We start from the raw sequence: 25,280 nt of genomic DNA on the forward strand, positions 1-25,280 counted from the left end.
TTCTTTAATACACTTGGTGAAAGTAGAGCCAGGGACAGTGTAGAACTCCCTTTCTTAGATTTGGGGAAAGAAGTTTGTGGTGACAAAAGTAACAGGAACTGGTGTCTGCTGTAACCGACTGATGTCATTGCTCCTTACTCTAGCTGGCCGCTCCACTCAGACTGCTCCAAGTTCAGCACCCTCCACGGGGCAGAAATCACCCAGAGTAAACCCTCCAGTGCCAAAGTCAGGTTCTTCTCAGGTATGTTGAAATTTCCTTGATACACTTGCATGTTACTAACATGGGTCTTTGTGCTTTAGAATTCAGACGTGGAAACAGTAATTATAACTATAGGCGACACTAAAGTCAATATGTACTCATAAAAGCAATTATCTATTTACTTTCTTTTTCTAATCATGGTCTCACTGTGTAGTCCTAGCTGGCCTGAAATTTACTCTGTAGACAAGGAGGCTGGCCTTGAACTCGAGAGATCCTTTGCCTCCTGAGTGCTGGGATTAAATGCATGTACTACCATGCCAAACCTTTATTCAATTTTTTGGTTTTTTAAAAATTTATTTATTGTATGTATGTGAGTACACTATGGTTGTCTTCACACACAACAGAAAAGGGCATCAGATCCTATTACAGATGGTTGTAAGGCTCCTCACAGGCCCTCTGGAAGAGCAGTCAGTGCTCTTAACTACTGAGCCATCTCTCTTCAGCCCCCTCTACTCAGTGTTTTTTAATTGAAATAATTTATGTAGAAAAAAGTTAATGGGCTGGAGAGATCCTGATCAGAGGTCCTGAGTTCAACTCCCAGCAACCACACGGTGGCTTATAGCCATCTATAGTGACATCTGGTGCCCTCTTATGGCCATGCTGGTAGAACATTGTATACATAATAAACAAACAAATCTTAAAAAAAAAAGTTCATGTGGTATGTGTACATCTCAGTTGTCATCAACTAGCTATACTTTAGTAAGCAGCAAACAGTTTGACAAAGGAGTCATTACCAAGATATCAGGGCTCTTCCTCCTGAGCCTGGCTTCAGGCCTCCACCCTTGCCAAGAATCACTCACTGTTTTGTTCTCTAACAGTATACAGATTAATTTAGCTAGTTTATTAGTTTCTATCAGTAGATTAGATAATTTCAGTCCAGTGTAGCTCAGGAAACTGAGCGTGGGGTTTTACTGTGTTCTTGATGTCTGCTCATCTCGGTTGCTGTTTGGAGTTGGTGGTTATTGTGGGTGCTGCTGAGTAGTTTCTAGTTAAAGCTTTCCCGAGTAGCATTGCCCTGGCTAGTGTGCTTGATGTCTTCTAGTGAATATATGTGCACCTTTCTTTGGGGTATAAGCTTAGTCATAGGATGAGTGGGCCACAGACTGCACATGTCCTTTAGCAGATTGTCATCCATGGTTGACACTTCCACCCTGTCCTCATTTTTGCCAGGTTTGATATTTTTCATTTTGTATTGTATTTGGTTTTTTGTTTTGTTTTTGTTTTTACTTAACTCTTATTTTCCTAGTGATTAGCAAAATTGAGTTTTGTTTCACATGAATTTTAGCCATCTGTATTTTTTTGTATCTCTTACTGTTCTTAATATTTTTCTGTTGGATGGTGTACTAGTTTGATTTCTGTTGCTGTGATAAAACACTAACCGAAGTGCCAGGGTGGTGTCAAACACCTTTAATACCAGCACTTGTGAGGTAGAGGCAATTCCAGGACAGCCAGGGCTACATAGAGAAACCCTGTCTCAAAAACCCAAAACAAAAAGCAAACAAATGAAAAAGCCACAGATTCAGAGGAGGAGAGGGTTTATTGGACTTTCCACTCAAGGTCACAGTCCATTACTGAGGAATCAAGGCAGGTCACATACTGTTCCACACAGCACCATCTCTGACCAGGGAACTCACTTCACAAAGAAGTTCAGCAGAACCATTGAGGATGCTGCTTGCTGGCTGGCTCTCAGCCAGGCTTGTCATTTGCTTCCTTACACGGTTCAGACCACCTACCTATGGCCACTAGTGCCATAGTAGGCTGGGCCCTCCTTCCCCAGACAATCCCCACAGACATATTCACCGGCCAGACTGATCTAGGTAGTCCTTCAGTTGAGGCTTTTCTCTCAGGTGACCCCTAGGCTCTGTCCTGACAATTAAAGCTAACTAGGATGGCTGGTCTTAACTGATCTTTCATTTGAGTTACATGCAGATTGACTCTAGGGTTTTGTACATGTTTATCATGCATTCTACCACTGATCTGTGCCATATGTAGCTCTTTAGAGAGACACAAACACACGGGAAAGCATATACAGTACACTCTTTGTATTACGTATTTATATAATATCTTTATTTTAATATAAATGAATGATTTCTTTTTTAGTTCCTGTGTGTTACAATAAGTACTTTTCACATAATGCTTTTTAAAATTGCATTTATTAATGAGTATGGTATATGTTCATTTGAATGTGAGGAGGTCAGAGGAACCTTAGATGTTCTGCTCTATAACTTACTTCAGTGAGACAGAGTATGTCACTGATTCCCAGAACTAGATAGGCAGCCATATGCCCCACCTATGCGCTGGGCTATATGCGCCCATGGTCACACCCAGCTTTTTATGTGGGGAAAGGCATTTGAACTCAGGTCCTCATGCTCATACAAGAGTCTTACTCACTGAGCCATCTCCTCAGCTTCTCATGACTTGTTTTAGGAATCATTTCCTATTTCAAATTCAGAAAGATTTTCCTATGCTGTCTACAGCTTTGGGACTTAACTTGAATTTAAGTCAGTAGCCATCACCTCAGCTTGTTCTTGTGGCTTTAATGTTCTGTCAGTTTCCCACTTGAACATTCCAGGAGCAGGAGTCCTGCTTTTTCCTGTTGTGCTTCCCATGCTGGGTCCTTCCATCTCAGCACACATGTGTGCTGTGTTAGCTTATAGGCATCTAAGTGCCCAGCTCATAGACATCTGCTAGGTGGCTGCTGTTGGGTGACTGCTCATACAGTCCAAAACTGTGTCAGGACCCATCAGATTTTCCCAGCCCTTGCCCACCACTGACAAGCCAGGGCTTTGCATAAGCACAGAAACAACCCTCCCTCCCCCACCGGCCCACTTGCTTCACTGACAGTACTTCTTCCCGGTCCAGGTCATGTCAGTCATGTGCTCTGTGTTGTATATCCTAGTATCATTACATGTCTTTGTCAGGCTGTGGCTGTCATTTGCCTTTTGGAGTTCTGAGTGCTGTGCCCTTTTATTGGCTTCTGTCTCTCACTGTTATCCCTGTCCTTTGAGTAACAAAAGGGACTTTTATTTTTGTTTTGTTTTTTAATGATAAATCATATTTCATTCAAACCCTTGTGCAATACCAGCAGTAGTTTTCTAACAGCCTACAGTAGACTCCGAACTCCTTGGTCTGTCCTTGGATACTTGCTCGGCCTGTTCTCTGACCTTTTTCTCTGTTCTTCCTGCCCCACTCAGCTCCATTAAGCAAGCCCACATGACTCTCATAGCTGGACATTCCAGTATCTTTCCTCCTTATTTCCTTTGTGCTTGCTCTTGCTGCCCAGAAGATATTTACCTCAGCTCTGCCTGCAGCCTTCTCTCACATCTTGTTCCTGTTCAGGTCTCTGAGGGAGAACTTTGTTGGCTGTCTAGACTTCCTAATTTTCTTCAGTTTTACCTGTTACTGGCCAGTAGAAATGGTCAGTAAGCTTACTTCTTACTGTCTGTCTTGTCCCTGAAGAAGTTCCCTGAGTGAGGATGCCATAACTGGCTCACGGTTTTCACTATGTAGAATGCATCCTCTACAAATTGAAGACCCAGTGCACATGATTCAGAAGAGTGCTGACCCACAGTGCATGAGTGTTCCCTGTGATGGCCCGATGGGGCTGTGGTCACAAACTAGAGCTGACTATGTGGAGTTCCTCCTGATGCCTTTGCCTTCCATTTCAGGCCAAGGTACTTCAGCCTCCTGTCACAGAGAAACAGAGGCATCAGTGGAAAGATTCAGACCCCGTGCTAGCTGGAATTGGAGAGGAGGTGAGTTTCTTGCATGAGGATTATTGTTCTTATAATAGCAGTTACCTAGAGTGCCATTGCTCTAACATCAGGTCCTGGCGTGGAGTCTGTTCAAATTTGCCCTGGAAATGTAGAAGCAGTGTCCTTTCTGCTGCTATTCAGAGCAAGCTTTCTCTTTGTTTGTGGTCTCACAGATTGCACACTTCCAGAAAGAACTAGAGGAGTTAAAGGCCCGGACTTCCAAAGCCTGTTTCCAGGTTGGCACCTCAGAAGAGATGAAGATGCTGCGGACAGAATCAGATGACTTGCACACCTTCCTTTTTGAGATTAGAGAGACCACAGAGGTTTGTATCTGTGGAAACCTTTCCTGAGTGAAAGGAGGCTTTTAGAAACTATTATTAGCTGGAATACTCATATGAACCCTTACATTTTCTAAGGACCCTCAGCTCGGCTGCTGTGTTATTCCCACAAAGCCTAAATTCAGACTATCAGAACTGAGGCTTACCAGAGCTGTCTAGCTGACTGTTTCTGTCTCCTCCTCTGTAAAAAGGGGTCATCCTTTCTACCTCTTTAGCACATGCTAGGTACTCCATAAAAGTTGGTAATAGTTTTTTTAAGTTAACTTAAGTATACTTTCAAATGTTTCCTTTACGGTATTGGGTAAAAATAAATGATATTTTGGGGCATGTACATACAAAATGTCAAGTATTTATTGCTGAGAGCATTATTTACTGTTCTCTGGTTACTGAGTTTTTGAAAGGATTTGGCAGACATGTTTTCATGTGTCTCCAGTCTTCAGGTAGTAAACAACAGGCTTAGAAAGTCTCTCGTGGAGCTGGATTGTGAGTTCTGTCCCTGCTCTTATTTTCTACATTGTCAGTCGTCAGAAGTTGAGTTTTTAAAAACAGGAGAAAGGGTAATTAAAAACATGAAAATTGAAGTCATAGCTCAGTGGTTAAGAGCACTGGCTGAACTGGCTGTTCTTCCAGAGGACATGGGTTTGATCCTAGCACCCACATCGGGGACCACAGTCATCTAACAAACTCTTCTGGCCTCTTTGGGTACCAGGCACTCAAGTGATGTACAAGGCAAACTCTTACACACATAAAATTTAAAAATTAATAAATGATAGAACATTTTTATACAACCCCCAACACAAAACAAAACAAAGTAAAACAAAAAAAGAAACTATAGGAAACAGTTTTGAGCGTGGGGACAATGAAAGTTTTAAACTGTGACTGAGATCTTCACCATGTTAAATAGTTGACATTTATCCTGCTGGGTCCACATAGAGGATTTCTTGTTGTTTTTTGTTTGTGTTTGTGTTTGTGTTTTTGGCTATACTGCAGTTCCGTTGTTATCTCTCTGGGCCTTTTCTAGTCTCTCCATGGAGACATAAGTACTCTGAAAACAACTTTGCTGGAGGGCTTTGCTGGGGTCGAAGAAGCCAGAGAACAGCATGGAAGAAATCATGATTCTGGGTATCTCCACCTGCTTTATAAAAGACCACTGGATCCCAAGAGCGAGGCCCAGCTCCAGGTAGGCGAGCAAGAAGGCTCAGAAGCAGTAGCTTGTGCCCATGGTTGTGGTTTTGAGGTGTGGGTATGAGTGATGTCTCTTTAGGAAGTTGCTGATTTTCTGCTAAACAGTAGCTGTGCTTTTCATAAATTTACTTGTAGCAAAGGAACTGGTACACCTTTTAAAAATATAATTTAAAATTTTTACTTTAAAGATAGATATCTTTTAAGTCTTGAGTTTGATAAAGTCCTTTGTTAAAATAGGCATTCATAAATCAAATCATGAGTAATATCACAGTGGCATCCTTTCAGGTGGTCTGTAGGATTTTTTTTAGACATTATTTCCAGTCTACAAAAGCCGCTAGTAACACTGTGTTGGCACATACCTCACACTCAGGAGACAGGAAGGAGAATGCTGAGTTGAGAGGCCAACCTGGGCTTTACTAAACAAAGACCCTCTCAAAAACAAGAACAGAAAGCAGACTGCAGCTGCTTTTCAGTGAGAGCTATTGTTTCCACAAAGACATGGTGCTTCCTCAGCTAAGAAGGTCTGTGTCTGGGGCTTGTGCTGGCTGGGGATGTGCCATCAGAGCCTCTGATGTGGGAGCTCTGTCACCTGCTGTGCTATAGCAGTTACATTTCTCTTTAGCTACTTGGATTTTGTTTGCCTCTCTGTACATGGATCATCTTTCCCTTTCACTCATCATGAATTCCAGAGGGGCAGTGCATAGGCAGCCCTGATTCTCCTCACTTCAGACATGATCTGTGGGTGTGATGAGACTCTCTGTACAGAGGACTTAGTTAAACCTTAGGCCTCTGCTCCTAGCTTTCTATGCTCACAAGACTTCCCAGCACCTGGAAAGTGAGAGAATGGCCTCTTATAGAGGTGATCTCTTGGGATCATTGACTGCTCTTCCTCCCCTGTGGATGTTTCCTTGTAGGGCTCTTCTCAGACTGCAGCCCCCACATAAGCCCTTTGCCTCTGTCCCAGTTGCCTGGCCTAGAGGAAAGCATTGAGCTTCCATAATGAGAAAAGAGTAATTGTCTTCTTGACCATGTTAAATAGGTAATTGCAGGAAATGTAATTAGCCACTTACTACATACAAAGCAGGGGTGGTGCTGCAGTGCAGACTGTGGCTCATAACAAACAGAGCCTACACCCATGCCTTTAGCCCCTGTGCTACAGTCAGGAAGGTGGACATACAATTTTCATGTGGGGTATATTGCCATGGGACCACAGATAAGAATGTGGAAGCCACTGCAAAGTGTTGCAGCAGGCCTTTGAAGAAGGTGCTGCTCCACCCAATTGGGACATGTTTGGAAGAAGGACATCAGCTAGTGCAGACCTGAGGTCATGGCTGAGGAGGGTGAAAGGAAGCCTTCTATGGTCAATAAATGCCTCTAAGGCCACTGCCTCCCTGGATTCAGCTTGGCTCGTTCTTTTTTGTGACAGAACACCTTTCCCAGAATGTGTGTGAAATACATTTCCCCAGTCACACGTGTGCCATGTATGAAGAGCTTCCTGGGGTCTTCTCAGTGCCTGTACACTTACTTAATGAAATAATTAGCTCCATTTTTAATTTTTGAGTGTCAGATTGTATAACCATGAAGGTTAACTGTGCCCCAGCTGAAAGAGCATTATTACAGGCTTAATGGCCTGTTAGAACTATAGTAGTGGTAGGTTGGGCTTCCAATGTGTATAACATTGTGTATTTTTGAAGAGTGCTCCTCAAATGGTGAGGTGGCCTGTATATTCTGTGCTATGAATATCTAGGGTCAGAGTTATTTCCAGCACCCATTGTTGAATCATCTTGTCTACTTTATAGTTCATTTCAGTGGGGGAGGAGAACTAAATGGGCGCACTGTGAGTGAGCATAGTGGCCCATTACTGCATGTCACACCCTTCCCAGGGGCAGCAGGGGAGAGGAAGTGGGTGCGTCTGTTCCTCTCATCCTCTTACCCTGTTTCTGCTCCATCTCTGTTATACTACTGCAGAAATGGAATTTCCGTTTTTCATTTTATTAAATGGCTTGTATTTAATGGATATATTAAAATCTAGTGTTTTCCTTGTTTGTACAGTTCTCAATATAGAAATATTTCAAAATTATGTTTGAATACTTTAATACACCTTCCCCCTAGCTACCCAGCTAGCTTCCAGAACAATGAATCATTTCCCTTTTAATTTTTCTCTTGTAGGAAATTCGCCGCCTTCACCAGTATGTGAAATTTGCTGTCCAGGATGTGAATGATGTCCTAGACTTAGAATGGGATCGACATCTGGAGCAGAAGAAGAGACAGAGGTGAGGAAGAGGACATGTCCCCTCTGCCTTTTGTAGGAGCACGTGTAAAAATCTCACAGGCACCCTTCCTCCTGCTTAACCATTTCATCTCTACAAGTGTCATTTACAAAACTCTTGAGTGATGGCCATAGTAATTTATATAAATGAATTTGCATCACACCATAATTTTAAAATAATAATTTGAATTTCAACTGGGTGTGGTGGTGCAAGCCTTTAATCCAAGCATTTAGGAAGCAGAGGCAGATGAATCTTTGAGTTCAAGGCTAGCCTGGGCTACACAGAGAAACCATGTCTCAAAAAACAAACAAAAAGAATATGCATTTCATAAGGGTTGAGAGTAGCTCAGGGATAAGGCAGTTAGTTGACTTCTGTGTTGTCTATACCACATAGTCAATGCCTAGCATTACAGAAAAGCCCAAACATCAAAAAGGGATGTTATGCTCTGTTGCCACTGATCGTGTTCTTGAGGAATTACATTAAATGATTTTTATCTTTTATCAAACGTATAAAATTGAAAGGCATTTCAGATGATTTCAGTGGGAAGGTACAAATGTGAGAGAGAGGAAGCAGATCTGTGGGTAGACTCAACAGAATCGCTACACAGCTCCACCCTGATGCCAAGGGGTACTTGTGTGATGGTAACCTGGCTAGTGAGACAGTCCCACTGTCTCTGAGACACACTGCCAACTGTGTGCAGTCTTCAGTTATCCTGTGAGCCTGCTGCATTGCTGAGCTGCACGCCCTTTCCAAACATGCCTAGGCCAACTAGTTCCCAGTTAGTCATAACCTGGCTGCTGTGTGTAAGACCATTATGCATAGCTTGTGCATAACTCTTCTACAGGATAATTTATATGTTATATGTGTCTGTGGTGTACATTGCAATATTATATGAAATGTAAGATCTGCATATGGATGATAGAACCAACCACTCACGTGTCATGCCAAGGAAAACACCAAATAAACTTAGAACAATGGAAAAAAAGAGAATTCCCCATGGGAATGGATACGATGACTCAGTGGTTAAGAGTATTGACTAATCTTCCAGAGGACCTGAGTTCAGTTCCCAGCAGCGACATTGGGTACCACACAGCTGCCTGTTTCAAGGAATCTGACCATCTTCACACAAGCTGTGTATGTTCATAGTGCTCATAAATACACTCTGACACACACTAAATAAAAACAGAGAGTTGTCCTTTTGAGAATATATTTCTTTTATTTATTTATTTTTGGTTATTGATTAGCTTTTTGAGAATGCTCTCCCCGTTTATTGGCCAGAAGGCCTGGACACCTGGCATTCCTCCTGCCTCGGTCTCCCAACGGCTGGGAATGTAGCATGGGCGAGAAAATGTAATTAGTGTGGCTGTTTGAAGTAATGGTGAAGACAGGGCAAGCTTGCAGCCTCGTGATCTGGTGTGTGCTTGTGCTTTGTAGAAGGACTGGAGTTGCAGTGTGCTGAGAACGAGGGAGTACTCAAGAAAATGAGAGTGTGCCAGCCCGTGTACAGGTTGCTTTCTGACATAGTAATTATAATTAACCCTGAATGGATACAAAAACTGGTGTGTTGATCTGTTTTTAAAGCTCTGGGATTTTTGAGCTTTTTCTTAGGGCATTGGATGTTTTGTCAGGGACAGGACTAGGGTGTGTATAGTGTAGTAGACAGAAATAAGCGCACTCTGCTAGTGTAAATGCATTATCCTCAATATAAATAAGCAGCTAATCAGATGGCTGTATTTCTTTATGTTATTCCCTAATAGCCACACAGAAGAAATAAGATTTATTCATAACTGCACCTCAGTACTTGGGCAGCTAAGTTAACTGACCTATTTTTACCTTCCATGTTAGTCGGGCCGCCTCCCCGCCCTGTCCCATGGTACTTGCATGTTACTGTTAATCTGGCTGTTCAGATCCCTTCTGCATGGCTCCAGTGCCTCCATCCGGCTGCTGATCGGAATCTCCTTCTCTCCCTTTTTCCTTTCTCTGGTTGGCACACGTCCTGCCCTCTTCTCTAATGTGCCCAGCCATTGGGTGATCAGCATTTATTGACAAGTCAGAGAATACCTGGTAAGAACTGTTTACACAAACTTAAGACAGTAGATTCTTGGTATAAGCAGCACAGTGCCATGTCCGAATTGAAGCTGGATGTGAGAGCAGACAATCAGCATTTGCGATCAGAAGGGTAAATTTTACACAGCATATAAAAATATTATGCCTGTACACTGGTTGTGCTTTCTCTGAGACAGTGAGGCAGCTGCTCTCTCTTCAGCTGTGCTCCTCTTTGCCTAGAAGTAGGCTTTCTGAAACTGCACATGCTACCAGAAACAAGCTTTCTTCACTGTGACAGCCCTGACCATCTCTTCACTGCCCAGATCAGGTCCCTCTCTGCAGAGCTCAAGTTCTGGGCCTGGTTTTTTTGTCTAACTACTTCTCTGTCTTCAGCCCTTCTCTAAGTATTGCGTATACCAACTGGAAAGTCCTGGGAAATTGTGTTCACTCACTTGGCTGCCTTATTCTTCTCAGTGGTTCTAAGAAAAGGAAATAAAACTGAAAGTTTCTGTTGAACATCAGCAGTTTTCATTCTGATCATTATGTGGTGATAGAGTGATGCATAGACAGCAGCAAACAAACCAGGTGTCTTGTACCTCTCTTGGACTACCCACTTTTGTTTTATTTGTATATTTTTCTCAAATTAAAAGGAACATTTTTATCAATGCTCAAAGGTTTATAATGAGAAACAAAAGAATCTAGACCTGTGTATCTCTGACCTGCCACCCAGCAGCAACCATTGGACTATTTCATTCTTAAGGAAAACCTCCCTGCTGCCAGCACCTGTATTGTCAGCAGTCAGTGACTGGGACCCACACACTTCCAGCCAGCCTAGTTTCTTTCCTTATTGAGTGTAACTTACATACAGAAAAGCACATGTCACAAGTGAGCACAGGAGGGAGGGTTTGCCCTGTTCTTGACTCCTATCTCCCTCCACTGCCTTCTTCCCAATGCTCCAGGGGTGTGCAGTCTGTACTATGGCCTGCTATAGGCCCTCTCAGTCCCACTCGCTCTCATGAGATTGTCACGCCTCTCTTACTTCTACTATCTCTTGATGTTTCAGCTCCTCTGTTTTATTATTTTCCCTGTTAGAATTGCAGCCTTGTGTGGTGTGGGGTAGAAGGGAGCCACTTGTATCTAATTCTTTTCTATGTTGCCACTAGGCGCCTAATTGTGCCAGAACGCGAGACCCTTTTCAACACACTAGCCAACAACCGGGAAATCATCAACCAGCAGAGGAAGAGGTTGAATCACCTGGTGGATAGTCTGCAGCAGCTCCGTCTCTATAACCAGACGTCCCCATGGAACCTGCCCTCAGCGCTTTCACCTCAAAGCAATACTCATAGGTATGCAAGAGATTGCTGGTGGGCATGTAAGGTGGCCTTAGAGTGACTCAGGCTGTGCTGCACCCGTCAGCCATGTTGTCCTGGTCAGGTTCTTCACCCCTTCTGACATCCAGTTCTTTGACTCTAATAGGGGTGACAGTGCCTGCCTTCAGGCCTGTGTCTGTAACACATGGAGTGTGGTTCCTGATGATGTGGTGCAGGCCATAGCAATCTGCATAGTAACACTGAGGCAGTTGAACTGACAGTAGCTTAAATGGGTTACATTTTCTAACTTCCCTCTGAAGCCCAGATTTGCCATTCAGCTTTTGCCTGGAGACATGCAGATCATTGCAGTTAACCAGTCTACTGGGAACTTAACTGCAATGGTGATGTGGTTCTGCTTTTGGCATGTGTGTGATTTAGTTGCCCGTTTTTGCTAAGGCACCAGTATTAGGCTTAGAGTGGAAGTGTGTGGTGTTGACGTTGTTGGCTTTCCTTTCATGTGCTGATAGGTAGCTTGTTTCTATAGTGAATATTCTCTAATCTCTTAGGCTTAGATATTAAGAAGAGCGTATACCACATAGCTTCAGCCTTCTCATGGTTGGTTTGGATGTAACACTGCCCTGTTTCAGTTTTGACAGTGACCTTGAATGCCTGCTCAAAACTACCATTGAATCTCACACCAAACCTTCTCCCAGAGTGCCAGGTGAGTGCTACCTCCCAGCCTCCCAGCATAGTTTGTGATCTAACCTGGCTTTTCAAGACGAAATCTTAAGCATTTATGGGTTGTTGAATTTTTTTGCAGGTAAACTGTCCCCAGCGAAACAGGCCCAACTGAGGAACTTCTTGGCCAAAAGGAAGACCCCACCAGTGAGGTCCACTGCTCCAGGTACGGAACTAGGCCTAGGGTTTCCAGCACTAGCTGTTGAGTAGAGGTGGCTCAATGCACAGATCTCCAGAGTCTGCTGCAGTCTGAGCATGGGAAGAAGCAGTTTGTGTATTTTGGATGACACAACTCAAGGTGAATCTTTGCACTTTGACATCATGTAGTCGCCAGGTTACATAGGGGTGGTTAAGAATGGCATGGGATGAACTGAGCTGGAGTTGAGACTCAAGCCTTATATGAGTTTTTACCAATATTACACTGGAGAAAAGTCTTCTTATGAAGGAAACTAGAGGTTAGGCAGTTAATACTTGCTAAGGGACTAGGAAGTAAATGGCCCAGTGAATAAAGGCATATGTTGTCAAGCCTGAAGATCTGAGTTTAATCCCTGGGACACACACAGTGAAAGGAGAGAAAGGACTCATCTTTTGACTTTTACTTGTACGTTGTGGCATATGCATACACATACACACCACAGTAAATAAATGTAGTAATTTACTTTTAAAATGCTGGCTGAAAAGCTACAATAGTAGAGATGAAAAGGTCTTTTAACTTTTTATCTAAAATTCCTTAAATTTTTTTTTCTTATTTACTGCTGCAGATCAGACCCAGAACCTTGTACATGCAAAGGGGTGTCTGCCAATACCACTAAGCTACATCCTATCCCTTACAGATAGCCCAGGGTAGTCTGAAATTTATGATGTAATTTATGATTTATGGTGTATAGCTATGTGTTTAATTTTCCAAAGCTAAGACTACATTTTGCCATTGCCCTGGTGATCTTCAGCACTGTGTATGACCTCCAGCACAGTGCGGTTGTAAAGCGTTGTGCTAGCCAGTCTCTGCCTTTTAGTCTTTTCCTCTTGGATCTGCTTCCTAAGTCTTCCACCTACAGAGGGTTTTGCCAGATACTTCTCCATGGTCATCTCTGCTCAGGCTATTGCTCTTTTGGGGTAGGGAAACGTAAGCACACATGTACACTCATAGGTATGCTGAGCCATGACTGCCTTATGACGGTCAGATATGTCAGTGTTTTCCTGTGTCACTTCCTTGAGACAGTCTCTAAACTGGAGCTCTGCAATGCCATTGATCCCCATGTCTCTGCCTCCTCCTCATGATGGGCACAGATCCGCACACTAGTGCCTGCTTTTTACATGGGTGCCTGGGGATTTTAATTCAGGCCTCGTGTTTGCACAGCACATGCTATTGGCCACTGAGCCATTCCCCTAGCTCTTTGAGGCCACCATTTCAGTGCAGCTTCTCACATTCTAAGGCTTTGCCAAATTGTTGTACTTGCAGACCTCCAGGTCTGTGGTACTATCTTAGCTAGGGTTTTTTGTTACTGTGTAAAAACACCACAATGAAAATCAACTTGGAAGGGAAAGGGTTTATTTCCTTTTAAATCTGTGGTCTGTCATCTGGGGAATTCAGGGCAGGGAATCAAGATAGGACTCTGGAGGCAGGACCAGATGCAGAGGCCATGGAGGATTGTTGCTTCCTGGCATGCTCCTCATACCTTGCTGATTGCTGTATCACACCCAGGATCAACAGCTGGTGGGTGGCTATGTCCACAGTTATTTGGGCCCTCTTACATCAATCATTGATCAAGAAAATATCCCACAGGCTTGCCTACAGGCCAAGCCTATAGAGGCATTTTCTCAGTTGTGGTTCTCTCTTCCAGTGTAATTCTAGCTTATGTCAAGTTGACAGAAAACAACCAAAAAACCCCACCCAACCAGGACAGGCAGCAGTACCTGTTATCTGCTGCTAAGACTACCATAATCAAACTTCTCTTCTGCAGTAAACCTTCTCTATTGTTTATGTTCATCAAACATGTGCCTAATGATGACTCCAGGACACATCCTTGTATTAGAACACCATTGCACAGTTACCTCCTAATATTGTTAATCTTCATTTGTTGCCAGGGGTTACTTAAAACGTCCTTACTTATAAATCCTTAACTCATATCTGATTATATCTTTATGATTGAGTCCTTAGACATGAGATGTGATTGCCTATCTTGCAACCAGGCAGTGATAAGAGCAGCAAAGGCCTGACCACTCAAAATCTGAATAAAGATAATGTAAACATTAAATTGAAGCTGCAGAGTATACTTGTGTAATGATAGCACATGTGCTAGGGAGAATGACTCAGGACATGGACGCTTTGTTTGTTTTGGAGATAGTGTCTCACATAGTCCTGGCTGGCTTTAAAGTCTGTGTAATGGAAGTCCTCTTTCTTTACCTCCTAAATTCTAGGATTCCAGGCATTACCACCACTCAGTGTACATTTTGTTTTAATTTTAAAATTGTAACATGGTTACAAAAAAGTATACAAATTAAAAAATGTGTAGCCTCTACTGAAGTTAAAAAACAAAACACACACTAGGGCTTTAGAAAACCCTCTCTTGGGACTAGAGAGAGAACTCAGTTAGAATGACTGCTCAGTGAACATGCAATCCTGAGTTCACATCCCCAGCAGCCATATAAAAAGTTTTTGCCTTTGCCTGTAATCTCAGCATTAGGGGATAGAGACAGGCTAATTCCTAGATGCCACTGACTAACCAGTCTTAACCAAAGTGGCAAATTCTGATTGAGTGAAAGACTACCACTAAATAATAAGGTGTTCCAGCCTTCACATGTGTATACATGGGTGCACACACATATACAAGAAATCTCTCTTGTATCCCCCACATTCCCTCTTTTAAAGAGTATATTACATGGGAAGATGTTGAACTTATGTCTTTGCTGGTATTTTTTAAAATTTACTTTATGTCTGTGTCATTTTTAGATGTCCATGTTTTAGCTTGAGCTTGACTTAGGATCTTTCTACTTTACCATCGGGAAGAATGTGCTCTTGTAGCCTTTCTGTCTTCACATTCAGGGCAGTGTTCAAAATCTTACACAAGATACTCAATACTCTTTGTTTGGCAGCCTCCATATATTTCGTGCCTTTCTGACTGGTTTCTTCCACTTACTGTGAGTTTTTGCAGCGTGACTCTGTTATAGCTAACGGAGCATCCATCTCAGTTTTCCACAACTTCGTCACTACTCCCTCCCGATCAGGACAGTGGTTGTTAGAGTGGTTTTGGTCCTAAGATCACACTGAGGCTGCACTTATGACCAAGCCCAAACCAATCCTGTTCCCTTGTTTTTCCTAAGCTATTTTTTTTTTTCTTAGTGAGAAGACAGGGTAACAGGGCTGCAAGAGGGCTGCAGCAAATCACCACGGATTTAGTGGCTCATAGTAGATAAGCGTTTTCAGCTGCATTTGCAGCTGCAGCATGTGCAGCTGAGTTCAGTACTGTGTGGCTCAGTTGGGTCCTCTACCAGGAGAGGCTGGACTCAAGGTGTTGACTGAACTGCTGCCCTGTGGGAACTGTGGTAATGATGGACCTCCAAGCACTAAAGAGGTCTCTTGGAACTACAGGATGGGGTTCTCACTCCCTATGGTGGTCTTCCTGTCCCTCATTTTCAGGCCACTATTGCACATGAATCCTCTTGCTAGAGATCTTGTCTCCCTGGACTTTTGCCTTATCTCTTCAGCCTCTGTCCACTTTGCTTTAATCCTGTGCCTTTAAGAGAGGTATTGCTTGGGTGGTGATGGCGGCAACACCTTTAGTCACAGCACTCAGGAGGCAGAGAGAGGTGGATCTCTGAGTTTGAGGTCAGCCTAGTCTATGGAGTAAGTTCCAGGATACTCAGGGCTACACAGAGGAACCCTGTCTCTTAAAGAAAAAAAGAGTTCATGAGATTTGACCAGTAGGATAAGCTCCCTGTTTTCAAGTCAGCAGATTTGTGACATCACTTAAATCTCTAGAGTGCCTTTTGTCACCTCCTTTTGCTGTGTTTGTGTAACCCTTCCATCTGTCCATCCATCCTTACAGTGGAAATTTTCATGGCATAGGACTCTCTTATATAGCATCATTGAGGAAAAAGATCTATAAAGTCAGGTGCACAAGAGTTTGAATTCTGGCTGCTTACCAACTTCATAATCTTAGGCAAACCGCTTCACTGCTCTAAACATGAGCCAGAAGTTCAGTAGCAGTTCCTAAGTTCTGTGGTAATTATGCAAGTAGCTGGCACAGTGTGGCGGGCACTGAATCTGTGGCCTTCCTGGTGCTGCCTTAGGTTATATAAGTATGTCTTGACAAGGTAGCACTGTTAACTAACAAAGGCCATGAAAATAACAGCCCTGCCATATTGCACGGGTAAATTAATTCAGCTGGCTTTCCCAACCTCCTACTAAACAACTTTTGGGTCAGAAATGGAAGACACAGGAACTACATTCTTATATTGAATAATGAAGATATCAAGTCATTCACAGAAAATAAACTATAATATTTTGGGTCCTGGTGTCATATACTTGGATGACATTTCTAAGTGGCCCACCACATAGTTGACTGTCTCAGAATACTTGATCAGAGCATGTTCCAGCATGCAAAGGCTGCTGCCCACTAAGCACTAGAAATGTGAAAAAGAAGTTTGGTTTTTTTACACTTCGTTATTTTTATTTATTTATTTATTTTGTTGTTGTTGTTTTGTTTTTGAGACTGGGTCTCCATTTTTGTGTCTGACTGACCTAGAACTATGCAGACCAGAGTGACTTCGAACTCACAGACATCCGCCTACCTCTACCTCCCAAGTCCTTGGATTCAAGGCTTGTGTCACAGCACACACCACTGTACTTAACTACTTTAAATAGCCACAATGGCTAGTAGCTACTGGGCAGCAGGGCCCTGGCATGTGGGACTGATTTTTAGATTTTTCTGTTGTATAGTACTTATGCTGAGATTTTGTTTGTTTGGGGTTTTTTGGAGACAAGTTTCCTCTGTGTAGCCCTGGCTGTCCTAGAACTCAATCTGTAGACCAAGTTGACCACAAACTCAGATCCACCTGCCTCTGGCACTCGCCACCATTATCCAGCCTGAGACTTAAGATTTTGTAGCATGATCTGCCTACAGGACAAGACAAGCGATAGTGTAAGAGTGCTGCTTTGAGTAAATGGGGAAGAAAGGGGGCTAGGCATTTTGTTTTTCCAGTGTACAATAACAACATGCATTCTCAAGCACATGGTAGAAGGTGGCAGAACCTGACTTCACAGTGTAAAGAGCTTAGCAGGGGCTAGGTTCCATGTTGAGAGTCACTGGACTCATTTAGATGTGTGTGAGATGCTCAGACTGAGGCCGTCTCACTTTGGTATTCTGAAGTTGGAAAGCAGGATGATGCTGTGACTGTTTGGCCTGCCCCCGGAGCTGGCCTGCTACCTCTTTGACACCCTCTTTTTCCTGTGAGAACTTAATCTCTTGTTTTTCTACCACTGTTGACTATCTCTCTCATTTTCAGTCTTGTCTGATAGTTAAAGCTGTCTTTGTCTTAGCAGCTTAGTTTTCAAAGCTTATTTTTGAGCAAAGACCACAAATTATCATTATTCACATTCAGCAATAGCCACTTCCTTCTAAGGTATAAAATAATGAAAGTGCTTTATGAGTCTGTCTCTCTTAGCACTGAAATGGCACAGCTTTTGGGTTTACCCTGAGTTGTCTAATGTTGTTTTTGGATGGGCCTTCTGTAGCCAGCCTGTCTCGGTCAGCCTTCCTGTCTCAGAGGTACTATGAAGACCTAGATGAAGGCAGCTCCACATCATCCGTAGCTCACCCTCTGGAGGGAGAAGATGCCCGGCCAACCTGCAAAGAGGAGGAGGCTGTGGTCCCAGGCCCTCGGCATGCCCCTGTGGTCCGCACACCTTCTGTCCAACCCAATCTCCTGCCTCAGGTGATGCCTTTTGCAAAGCCTCACCTGATCCATAGTTCTTCACCTGCTGTGATGAGCTCTTCAGGTAAGTCACCAATTGAAACTCTGCCCATGGAGGACTGTAGCTGGAGAGCTGCATGTCCATGTCACAGTGGTCACTCACTCCCTGAGGCTGGCGACATTGTGTGCTCACTGCTGTAGGGCAGTGTCGGGGCTGTGTCACAGTGACCTCTAGCAGAGACACAGGACTGAGGTACGGGAATGAAGCCATTTTACTGAAGAGCTTTCATCGCTGTTTTGTTTCTACTGAGGGGGCTCACCAGAGTTTAAACTTTAAACCAGAGTTCCCATTCATTTCTGCTAATATACCAAAAATTAGAACATCAACTTAAAAGTTATAGGTTCTCTTGAAGTGATTGGTAAGGCTACTAATAAAAGACTGTGAGGTTACACACAATAACAGCCTAACTCCGCCATCCACTTTGCTTTGTTAACATAGGTCTCTTTCAGAAGTACAGGAGTGGGATGTTTGCCTCAGTGTAAAGCAACATGTCGATTCAGGTCCTCCTGTCAGCATGGTGGGGTATCTGGCTCAGAGCTCACTAGCTCAACTGCCCTATGTCATAGTCACTCACTGAGGCCATGTGCATTGTGTGATCACTGCTGCCAGACAGTGTCAGGGCCTTGTGCCATAGTGACTTCTAACAGAGACACGGGACTAAGGTACAGAACAAGTCCACCTTACAGGAAATCAGGCATCAGGCTCTGTATTGTTCTAAATGTTTTCTGTAATACTAAAAAATTTTCATTTAAATTTTTTAAATTTTTAATTTAAAAAAATTTTAATTTTAGTGGTTTTTTTTGTTTGTTTTGTTTTTTTGTACAACCCAACAGAATTTACCATTTTAACTTTACTGTTTCCTTCACTGACCCCATTTTCTGGTAATTTTTCTTTTCCCCTTAGTCTCTACATCAGCCACCAAAGTTATTCCTCAAGGAGCGGACAGCACAATGCTGGCGACTAAAACAGTAAAGCACGGTGCACCGGGACCTTCCCATGCTGTCACGGCTCCCCAGGCAGCAGCCGCGGCAGCCCTGAGACGGCACATGGCCAGTCAGGCGCCAGGTAAACACTACAGCCCCATTTCTAAGAGAGTGACTGAGCTGTCCAGGTCACAGGCTTGGGTTTTGGGGTGGGAGACAGCTGGCTTTCTTGCCAATTCTTAGAAGAGAAGGCTAGTTTAATGGCCTTTATCCCTGTGAGGAGAGCTTCCAAGAGGCAAAGACTAGGTCTCAAGTTTTTTGCTTTGAAAGGGAGGTATTAGATGTGCCACGTTTAGTTTTATGGAAAATTAACGAATTTTGATGTTGATTTTCCTACTTTTGATTGGTGATATCCAGACCATGTGACATCATAAGAACAATATGCTAAGGATTCCAGGCACTGGGAGGGAGGGTGGCTGCACTACTGTGCCTGGTTTTTGTTCCAGTCAGCAGAGAGTCACCCAAGCAATACTCAACCTTTCCAGATGGCTATTCTTCACTGACATTGTCACTGGCTTTAGTTAGGACAGTGACTTAGCTGACTTAGGTCTAGGGAGTGGGACTCGGCTAGTTGTCACTGCTTGTCACCTTGGCAAGTGGTTCTCACTCAGAGGCTGTTCATCCTTCCATCTGGCCCAAAAACAGTTGTAGAGTTACTGGCTGGGAACATTAAAGAAGAATCTTAAAACAAAACACCCACAAGGACAGGTTATCTATCTGTTCCCCAAATGTGAAGAGTGCCAAGGCTGAAAACTATTAGTGCCAAATATTTTCACTTGAGACTTTCCAAGACATGGTAGACTCATGCAGCTGGGAAAGAATGGTTAGCGAGATAAGAGTTGTTTGGACCAGTGATCCTAGCACTGGGGCTGACTGAAGCAGATTGTTACAAGTTCACAGTGAGCTTGGGGTCTACCTAGGCCACAGAGTGAAACCCCATCTCAGAAACAAACAGAAAACTAAAGATCATTAAATAGCAATAAATCAAGTTTAAATAGAACCTTCTCTCTCTTTTCTTTGTTTTTTTGTTTTGTTTTGTTTTGTTTGTTTTTTTTGTTTGTTTGTTTTTTTGTTTTTTTTTTTTTTTTTTTTTTTTTTGAGACAGGGTTTCTCTGTGTAGCCCTGGCTGTCCTGGAACTCACTCTGCAGACCAGGCTGGCCTCAAACTGAGAAATCTGCCTGCCTCTGCTTCCTAAGTGCTGGGATTAAAGGCGTGCACCACCATTGCCCAGCTTTAAATAGAACCTTCTTAAGGTACCTAAAATACATAATAAAAACTAAAGACAAGAAAGATAACTCTTAAGTTACATTTAAGCTTTTAGAACACACTTATTTGATGATCTTCTTATTTCCTGGACAGATAGAATTTTTTTTTTTAAGTTTATTTATATGAGTACACTGTAGCTGTCTTCAGACACACCAGAGGAGGGCATCGGATTCCATTACAGATGGCTGTGAGCCACCATGTGGTTGCTGGGAATTGAACTCAGGACCTCTGTAAGAGCAGTCAGTGCTCTTAACCACTGAGCCATCTCCCCAGCCAGACAGATAGGATCTTGACATTGCACTGATCAGGGCCCTCATCTGGCCAATTATTTAGAAAGTTCAGGTTTGTCAGGGTTTAGGGCGGTGTACTTACTCAGCAGGATCACTCAGTGTTATCTTCACACTGCCTCTGGGAGCAAGTTTTTAAGGTGGAGACACTTTGACATGTTAAGATGACTTATGGGCAGTTTGGGGGTGTTCTCCCAGCTCTTCTGCTGGAGAAGGAACTGAGCATTCCCACAGATCCACAGGCTGCCTGGGGTTTGCTCAGGGGGACCAGAGAGCTTTCCTCAGGCCTTTCCCATTGTTAATAACAGAATTTCAATAAAGGTGATAAAGTTTAATGGAGAAGTGAGACAAAAGGATTAAAAAGCTAGTGTGGCGGCACCTGTGCTAGCTCTAGGAGGCAGAGTCAGCTGCATCTCTGGAATGTGAGTCCAGCCTGCGCTACGTTAGACACTTCTGTGTTTGCACATTTACCCAGAACCTGGCACATCTTAAGCCCATGGGATAAGAGGACAGATGAATGAATGGCATCAGCTCTGAGCTGAAAGCTGTTAATCCTCTGGGTATTGCCACCCCTTTCAAGATGAGCCAACAGTGTGGCAGGTATCTGGGTTCTACTGCAGAAAGCTGGCCAGGGAATTGTCCCTCTGTGCCAGCAAGTTTTATTAGATGGCAAGAAATCCATTCCTTGGCCTCTGGTAATAGTCAGCCAGGTGTTCTATTGACTGCACTGCTGACTAGATTTCCTTCATTTGAGGGTGCTGTCTGCCAGAGGTTATGTCCTGGACATTCATTTCTATAGACTTTCTATAGAAAAGGATTTTAAATCCTCCACAGGAGTTAATGTGGTTCTCTCTTCCCTGTTTACATAGGTATGAGCACTCTGACCGAATCAACTTTGAAGACTGTCCCTCAAGTGGTGAATGTACAGGAGCTGAAGAGTAATTCCTCACCCCCTTCTGCGGCCATGGGGTATGTTGTGGCTCTTCTGTGTACTCATCCTACAGTTTGCTATCACAGAGGCAGTTTGAAGGGAGCGTTGCTGTCACAGCTTTTATAGAGCCCTAGACTATTGAGGGGTGGGCAGCCATTACTAAGTTTTTGGGAAGGTGGACTTTTCACCTTTCCAGTGCACCCACTAAAAAGTATAAGCCAGGTGTGGTCAGGTCCTACTGACCACTGTGTAAAGATGGTGGGCCATGGAGAATGACAGTGCCCTCCCTGACTTAGCATTTCAACTCTTTACATTTTTCATGAGGAAACAGTATTTGAGAAGCAAGCAGCTACACTTGCAGAACTTCCGCTTCTCTTCTATGCTGATTTAGGGAAGATCCTTGCTAGAACTCACTTGCCTTTGGTCTCCACCAGGGCTGGTGTTGTGTGGTGCCTCCCTCCCTCTACCCAGGGCTCATGCTGTGTGATGACCCCCCTAACACCACCCAGGGCTCATGCTGTGTGGTGCCCTTGCTCCATACGCTCTTGGACATTTCCTTTAGCTGCATTGTTCATGTCCTACTCACTGTGCACAAAGTTTGAAGCCACGTTTCCTGTGGAGCAACTAGCATCCCTATGCTGTCTTGAAGAGTTGGGGAACATTCATTTGCCTTGAATGGGAGATCATCAGGGAATAGTATTTTTAGGGGACCCAATGTGTGGTGCCCATGGATAGTCAGTGGCAAGGTGAGCAACTACACACCTTATGTTTTGCCCGTATTCTTGTTCTCTATTGACACTACAAAGCAGGCCTTCCTACCCATGCTCATTTTCTTGAGTTGGCCTTTTCATGCTGATGCTGACTTTGCCTATCTGCCTGTTGGTCTATTTACCAACACTGCCTGTTGTAAAAATTACTCGTTATCACAGGGTCGAACCAAATTCGCCCTCTTTGCTGTCCTATAATAACTTGAAGCCTTCCTTAGAATGCCATTTGGACCAAGGCTGGTATTTGTAGCTGCTGTGAACTCTTTAGAGAACTGCACTGGAGTTTGGAAACTAGCAGATTCCCACTGTACAGAAGGCAGGAGGCCACTGAAAGGCAAAACGTTGTGTAAGGCCAGGCGTGTGGGTGCTATGTGGGCTGGTACTTCTCACACCATGGTACACAGGAGAAGCACCTTTGTATGCTCAGCTCACCTTCCTCATGCTGCTTCCTGATGGCCGGACTTCCCTAGCTTGGCTCGTCAACACAAATAGCCACCAATGGTGGAAGAAGGGTTTCTACATCTTTTATTTACAGCTTCTATATGTATGTGTGTGCTTGCATGAGTTTATGTGTACTGCGTGTATGTAGGAGCCTATGGAGGCCAGAAGAGAGTGTTAAAACTCCTGGAACTGGAGTTACCACTGTCTTTGTGAGCTGCCCTACATGAGTGCTGGAAGCTGAAACTCAGTAGTTTGCAGCAGCTCCAAACACTGGGCCATTAGGGTCTGATAACATTTTCTCTTCCTTTCTCCACAGAGCTGGACTCTGATACAGTTTTACTGAGCTTAAGCACCCAATACCTGAAGCAGTTTCTTTTTATTTTCATTCTCTAGCTTTAAAATTGTTTTTTTTTTTAAAAGATTTACTTATTTTATGTATGTGAGTACACTGTCGCTGTCTTCAGACACACCAGAAGAGGGCATCGGATGTCATTACAGATGGTTGTGAGCCACCATGTGGTTGTTGGGATTTGAACTCAAGTCCTCTGGAAGAGCAGACAGTGCTCTTAACTATTGAACCATTTCTCAAGCCCCTTAAAATTGTTGTTATTTACATTTATTTATGTTCATGTGTACACGTGTGCCAAGGCACATATGGAGATCAGAAAACAACTTGGGGCATTGGTTCTCCTTCCACCCTGTGGGTTCCAGCGATCAAACTCAGGCCATCAGGCTTGACATCTTACTGGCCCCTTTAAATAATCATTTATTTAATAACTGGTAATCTTGAAAACAGTTTATAAGTGAAAACTGATATATTTCACCACCTACCCCATGGGTGAGTTCATTCCAAAATGATTGACTTTCAGGGCCATGTAAGCAGCCATCTCTAAAGTGTACTAATTTTGCACTTAGCTATTCTTAGATGACACCACACACATTGATTGGAGGATGAACTTGCGTATTTCTGCTCCCTGTGCACTGTTCTTGTGAGGATGTTCCTTTCTCTTTAGCTGGAGCAAATCCGTAGCTGTTCATTCTCCTGTATAGCTCCCTGCACTGCATCTGTGTGAGTGTGGGGCTTCCCTGGGCTGAGGGAGAAGTAGTAGTGAAGAAGGCCTTCATCCCTGTTGTCACCACAGGGACCTCAGCCAGGAGGCCACTAGACAACCAGTGGCACACTTGTTTTGTCGTAGTGTTGTGTAGTGGGTACAGTAAAGGCTCCAGGTCTAGAAAGGCATAGGACAGGCACTCAAGCAGATCTGGGCTTGGGAAAGAGTTACGTAAGAAGATATTTTAGCTGAGTTTTGAAGACTGACCAGAAGGTCTAGGCAGAATAGACAGCCAGAGTACATGTGAACATCCATGGGTGTGGTACAATATGCTGAAATCAAACCTAGGGAAGGCCAGAGCACATCTAGGGCACAGGTGAAAGATGGCCAGAATGGCTAGAGTCCTGTGGTTTTTCCAGACATGGTTTCTCTGTGTAGTCCTGGCTGTCCTGGATCTTTCTCTGTAGACCAGGCTGGGCCTCGAACTCAAAGATCCACCTGCTTCTGCCTCTGCCTCTGCCTCCTGAGTACTGGGTTTAAAGGTGTGCACCACCACTGCCAGGCTAGAAATAACACAGTTAATAAAACTGACCCCAGTCATATTTTATTAACTTTCTCTGGCCATGTAGACAACACACTAAATACTATGTTACATATATATACATATCTGTGTTATATCTATCTATATATGATGATAGGGGTGGTGCAGAAAGCTAAGCAGTGTAAACAGCCAAGGAGCAGTTCTTGTGAATGGGCATGTGTAATAGGACTGTGTCTGGCATGTTTCTGTGACACCAGGAGGTCTCTAGGGAAGCAGAGCAGAATAGGAGCCAGTGGCAGATCAGCTCAAGGAGCTAGAGAGATAGATGGCTTAGCACTCATGCTGGGTGTCTTACAACTGCCTGTGACATCCTCATCTGACCTCTAAGGGTACCCACACGTATACACACACATAAATGAAAGTAATCTTCAAAACATTAAAAAAAATTATTAATGTGCAATTTACCTTTTTTTTTGTAGTAAAATAACACACACATACACACTGTCTCTAATTCTCATAGCCCAGGTTGGCCTTGAACTCAGTATGTAACTGAGAATGACCCTGAATTGCATGACACTCCTGCTTCTAACTTCCCAAGTGCTTATTGCCTTTCTTCACTGTTAGCATGGTATTTTACTTTTTTAAATTTAAATTATTTTTATTGGTAAAAGCTCATTAACAGAAAGAGTCACTATTCAACTGTTGGCCAATGTTAATGGATAGAGTGGTCACCATACTATAAACCTGGGTTCTAAACTACTATAAAGACATGTATCTTGGCTGATATTATAGTCATGTCATGTTACCTAGCTCAGAGTCTTTCACAGAGACATGTAGATAATATGGACTCGGGAGACCATCAAGTACTTGCTGAGTTTTGCTGCTGCTGCTCATAATAGCTGTTGGCCATGTTTCATGAACGTATTTTAGCAGATTATTGAGCACTTCATTAACAGTCTTCTAAACTGAAATCCTTTATAGTTTCCATCACAATAAGTTTTTGTAATATAGCATGTCTTTCTTACTTTTGTTTCAGTTTGCTATTGTTATCTTCCATAAACTCTAGGCACTGCTCATAACATTGGATCATTTTTTGCTGTCTAGTTCTATACAGTTCAGTATTCTTGAAAAACTCC

General features: G+C 43.4%; 1 protein-coding gene across 5 annotated transcripts in view; it reads left to right on the forward strand.

The window, feature by feature from the left end:
- The window catches only part of Nup214 (nucleoporin 214), an 84,098-nt gene that overhangs the window by 24,026 nt on the left and 34,792 nt on the right, over nucleotides 1-25,280 (forward strand). For all 5 annotated transcript variants that reach the window (XM_031369772.1, XM_031369768.1, XM_031369769.1 and 2 more), the window contains 11 exons: nucleotides 144-241; nucleotides 3,928-4,014; nucleotides 4,188-4,337; nucleotides 5,374-5,532; nucleotides 7,707-7,810; nucleotides 11,017-11,199; nucleotides 11,811-11,884; nucleotides 11,984-12,067; nucleotides 17,636-17,899; nucleotides 18,779-18,940; nucleotides 21,282-21,381. In XM_031369772.1, coding sequence (XP_031225632.1) covers nucleotides 144-241; nucleotides 3,928-4,014; nucleotides 4,188-4,337; nucleotides 5,374-5,532; nucleotides 7,707-7,810; nucleotides 11,017-11,199; nucleotides 11,811-11,884; nucleotides 11,984-12,067; nucleotides 17,636-17,899; nucleotides 18,779-18,940; nucleotides 21,282-21,381 — 1,465 coding nt within the window. The remainder of the gene's footprint in view (nucleotides 1-143; nucleotides 242-3,927; nucleotides 4,015-4,187; nucleotides 4,338-5,373; nucleotides 5,533-7,706; nucleotides 7,811-11,016; nucleotides 11,200-11,810; nucleotides 11,885-11,983; nucleotides 12,068-17,635; nucleotides 17,900-18,778; nucleotides 18,941-21,281; nucleotides 21,382-25,280) is intronic.

The sequence above is a fragment of the Mastomys coucha genome, unplaced genomic scaffold (genome assembly GCF_008632895.1).
Source record: "Mastomys coucha isolate ucsf_1 unplaced genomic scaffold, UCSF_Mcou_1 pScaffold15, whole genome shotgun sequence".
Taxonomy (NCBI): domain Eukaryota; kingdom Metazoa; phylum Chordata; class Mammalia; order Rodentia; family Muridae; genus Mastomys; species Mastomys coucha.